At 43.5% G+C, this 4,480-nt stretch overlaps 1 protein-coding gene across 5 annotated transcripts in view; it reads right to left on the bottom strand.

Moving 5' to 3' along the window:
- The window catches only part of LOC103470915 (rho guanine nucleotide exchange factor 9), a 63,450-nt gene that overhangs the window by 56,950 nt on the left and 2,020 nt on the right, over nt 1–4,480 (bottom strand). For all 5 annotated transcript variants that reach the window (XM_008419630.2, XM_008419627.2, XM_008419625.2 and 2 more), the window contains exon 2: nt 1,157–2,815. In XM_008419630.2, the coding sequence (XP_008417852.1) occupies nt 1,157–2,734 (1,578 nt within the window). In that variant the 5' untranslated portion in view covers nt 2,735–2,815. The remainder of the gene's footprint in view (nt 1–1,156; nt 2,816–4,480) is intronic.

Consider the following 4,480-nt stretch of genomic DNA (forward strand, 5'->3'; position numbering starts at 1 on the left):
ATATTTTTCTAGATCCGCCCCTGCTAGTATATAAAGTACTCGGGGACCCTTGTCCCGGGTGGCAACCGTAGTTTATTCTATGCGCCTTATAATGCCTTACATATGAAAAAAGTTTTAAAATAGGCCATTTATTGAAGGTGCGCCTTATAGTGCGGAAAATACGGTACTACAAGACACTGTGTGTAGGCTTCTGTGCTCCAAATTAAATAAGTTACCCAATGATATGAATTTGTTTTTTTTAAGCAGTAGTGGTTTAGAAACTGAATTTTGAAGCACAAATAGCTTAAGGACATCATTAAAAAATAAAGGAACTCAGTTGAACTTTCATGTATAGATCTGATTCCCACCTAGGTGTAAACGCAGGACCTTGCTAAACGGTTGTGGGACACAAGATTAGCACTTTTCCCTAAACAAAGGCTCCTAAAGCCCTTGCCTCTGCATAATAAACCCCTATGAAAGTGTGCTGAGTATTGAGATGTCATATCTCATTTAGTCAGAAGCTAACATGCCCTGACTCGTTGGGATGACTAGGAGGGAGATGACTAATTCTGAGAAGGGGCGGTCGCCGTTAAGAGGCGCTAACGTCACGGACCTCTGGGGCCGCTGCAGCCTGACACTGCATGCTCGGTGGGAGACGCAAGCTTTTCTTTTGCAAGCTACAAAAAGCTGGCCAAACGGGAAAGGACAAACTTTTATAACATGCTGCTGTGTTTTTTTTTTTGTTTTTTTTTATTTACTGTAACCTCTTTTCTCCAACAGATGGAGCAAAAGGACAACATCAGGGCTGCTGTCTCATATCTATCCATTCAGCCACTCCAGACCGTATCATAAAGATATAAGTCGCAGCTCTGATGCACTGTATATTCCAGGTTGCAGGTGATTTTTTTTAATAAGCAGAAGAATGACCATGGTTAAGGCAGTTACATAAATGAACTTTTTAGCTTTTGTGCAGTAATTACATGACACATGCCTCTGGGAAAGTTAATGAAGTGAAAAATGCCTGCAATGAAATGTGGTTATGGAAAAAAATACACAGCATATTACACACGGATATGGCATTCTCTTAAAGAAATAGAGATACAACAGCTTAACAAAACAAGTAAACAACTTCTCTGACAAATTTATTGTCAGCACTTTACAGGTTTTCGTTCCTTACCTTAAAAATTTCTTCAGTAGAATCTGAGGCTGCTACGCTATTGGTTGTGCTTTCTTTATCACCTTGTTGTGATTGGACATTCACTTCCTGTACTTGGTGGGAGTCAAGCGGAGTATCCCTGGAATCCTGCTCATTTCCTTTCTGTCCCCCTACCTTTTCCTCTTGACACAGGCAGCTCAGCTGAACCCTCTCAGCATCAGCTTCAGCCTCCGCGCTTAAACTTGAATCCTCAATATGATTCTCTACAATTGCCGTGGATTTGTGGTTTGTCACGTTGTCTGGGCTCTGAAGGCCATTAACAGCTTGAGATCCTGAAGAAGCTCTAAAGGCTTTTGGGGCAACTTTGGGGGATTGTCCACCGGTTGTGGGCGCTGGAGTTTCACTGTCAAAGCTACTAGGATTTGAGGGTTGAGCAGCGAGCGGTGACAATTCTGTTGGTTGGGGTTTTAAAGATCCTTCATTGTGGAGTGTGAGAGAAACACTGTGAATGTTGTCCACTGAGCGTTGTGGGGCCCGCGGGGAGGTCATCGGAGTCTTCTCTCCCTCTGGAGGAGAGAAGGACCGTGAAGTTGTCCGCCATTTTCTGGCAGATTCTGCTACACTATTAAAAAACTTAAAGAGACCACCAAAGTGTCCCTTTGTGTCCGATTGTTTCGGGGGGGGCGGCTGAAAGTCTCTGACACTCTCGAAGTCTACAGATCCAAAATCTGAGTCCATGGTTTTGTCCAACGAGGGGAGCTCAGAGTCAAAGCTTCTCTCTGAGTACACGGGATTACTTTTCCCCAAGAGGGAAATCCTCCTCAGGTAACTCCACACATCCTTGTGCCTCCTCCCTCCACTGTGATGGGTTCTGGGGCTACCCCTAACACTGGGCTCCTCACAGTCTGCGCTGACTTTGTTGCAGCTGTTTGAGTTGCTATTGCTTCTCTTGGTGTATGAAATTCTTTCAGACAGTTTACAGCCATTCTGGACAACAGTCTCTCCTGTAACAGCGGGCTGGAGGCCATCTATTGGCGCAGACAGATCCAGGTCTTCAAACGAGCAGTCAAAGTCCACCGTGTAGCCGGCATACGAATGCCTCTTCCCTCTATTTCGAAGGGTGCTCTTGCTGGTCTGCTGCGGAGTGCCGATGTCACGGCAGAAAGACTCCTCGTCCACTGAGCTGGTGAACTTGGCAGTGGACAACTTCCCTGTTTTTCCTCTGAACACGGCGGGGGATTTTAGCTTCTTAAAAGACCGAACTTTGTCTGCAAACGAGAGTTTAGGGATGGAAGCCTCTCCGGGGAGGATCATGGAGTGGGGCCTCCTTTCCAGCTCAGGGACGGCTCTCTTTCGGTTTAAGATGCGCCAGATGCCCCCCGTGGCACGGGCCCTCCGGTTGACCTCCTGTCTGTCCTTGACAGGGGTCTGAGAGGAGGCAGCTTGGCTCTCTTTCTGCACCTCCACGGGCCCCGGCCCCGTCTCCTGAATACAAACACTGCCTGTCTCGTTCTCCACATCCAGAGAAACATTGAACACTCGGTTGACAAACCCATTAGGGTTGCTGCTCTCTGAGGCAGGGCTGTCTGTCTGCGCCATCCTCTCTCATTCTACAGTGTCAGCTATCAGCTCCGGTGAACATCATGTTTAGGTCTTCTCTCTCTCTTTTTTTTCAAACACCTGAAGGAGCAAAAACACATTCTTATTCAGCAATCTGACATTAAACTGACAACACTGTCATTTCATATGTGCTCCTTCAATTCTAACTTACACAGAGGAACTCGGAAATGCATGCAATGAATGCCAATGATATTACAGAAAATATATGGGAGTAAAATCAGTCTGACAACTGTGTTTCACCCAGGGTCAAGTATTCAGGAACACCTGATATGAAGATTATCACAGTGAGAGAGTTAGACTGTGATTCTCAAACAGGGACTTCTGTTCCTCAAGTCAGCAACAGCTACCCCCCCTGCCCCCCATCATATTTGGTACCAATTATCCAAAGTAATTATTTGAGACACAGTCCCCCGTTTAACCGGGAGGCTGCGTTGCCATGGAAACACTCACTACAGGGATGTCTGGTTATTTCAGACCTGCTTCTGCTGTGACATCATCACAGCTTAGATAAGCTTCTTTTGGGGATGATGATGATGATGATGATGATGATGATGATGATGATGATGATGATGATGATGATGATGATGATGATGATGATGATGATGATGATGCTTTCTACCCGTCCACATGGTAATTACCCCTGTTTGGTAATCCCTGTTATGTATAGAGGAGCACCTTACATAATCGAGGCCTTCGGCAGACGTTGCTTTTGTTGCGAGACTTCTGAAGCAAGGATGAGTTTCAAAGTTCTGACCTTTTAACCGGATATCACAATTTACATTTAACTTTTTTTGTTTTGTTTTGTTTTGTTTTGTTTTGTTTACTGGTAAAAATTTTTTTTTAATAAATACAAAGTTTTCTACAAATGCAAATTCTGCAGTCATAGAAATAGGAATGGAAACATATATTAGTTTGATACAAAATCATTTGGTCATTTTAAAACCACAAGCTTCAGCTTTCTTTAGAGGAATTTTACATGTATTTGTATTCAGACCCCTCGAGAATCTATACTTGGCATATTTGATACCAGCTTTGTTTTATCCTCAAAAAATATATATTTTTTCTCATTCTCCTTTACAATACAAATCAAGCAGAATCAGTCTTAAGAGCATCAATAAATAGCTATTTCTTCCCATTTGGATTTAGGTCTGAGCTTTGACTGGGCCACTCTAACATACAACTCTGTTTTGAGTTTAGCTATTTTCTTGTAACTTTGTTTTCTTGCTGAAAGGCAAATCTCCACCTTGATCTTAAGTTGTTTTCTTCCAGGATTGTCCTGTATTTAGCTCCAGATTCTCCGTCCCTGTGGAAGATGGGCTTCCTGGCTTCTTCTCTGATTAATGCCTCCATAGGTGGACTACCATATCTGGGTTACTTTGCAAGTGTACCACACGCTTTCCCCTTTTGGAAGATGGATTAAGCAATGCTCCATGGCATATTGTTTTCTAGCCTGGGCCCTGCTTTACACGACTCCACAACTCTGTAGTCCCTGTCCTGTCAGCTGTGCTCCTTGGTCTTCATGCTGATTATTGTTCAGAAATGTTCTCTATAAAACGTCTTCATAGGCCTTCAGAGAACAACTGGAATGAAACTGAGATTAAATGAAAGCAATTTGACTCTGCTTAACAATTAGGTGTCTCCTGAAGGCAATTGGTTGTGCTTTATTTTAATTAGAAATCCCAGGCTGAATAAAACTGATTGAATATGTATTGTTTAAGGATATAT

This window comes from Poecilia reticulata, linkage group LG10, assembly GCF_000633615.1.
Source record: "Poecilia reticulata strain Guanapo linkage group LG10, Guppy_female_1.0+MT, whole genome shotgun sequence".
In the NCBI taxonomy this organism is placed as follows: Eukaryota; Metazoa; Chordata; class Actinopteri; order Cyprinodontiformes; family Poeciliidae; genus Poecilia; species Poecilia reticulata.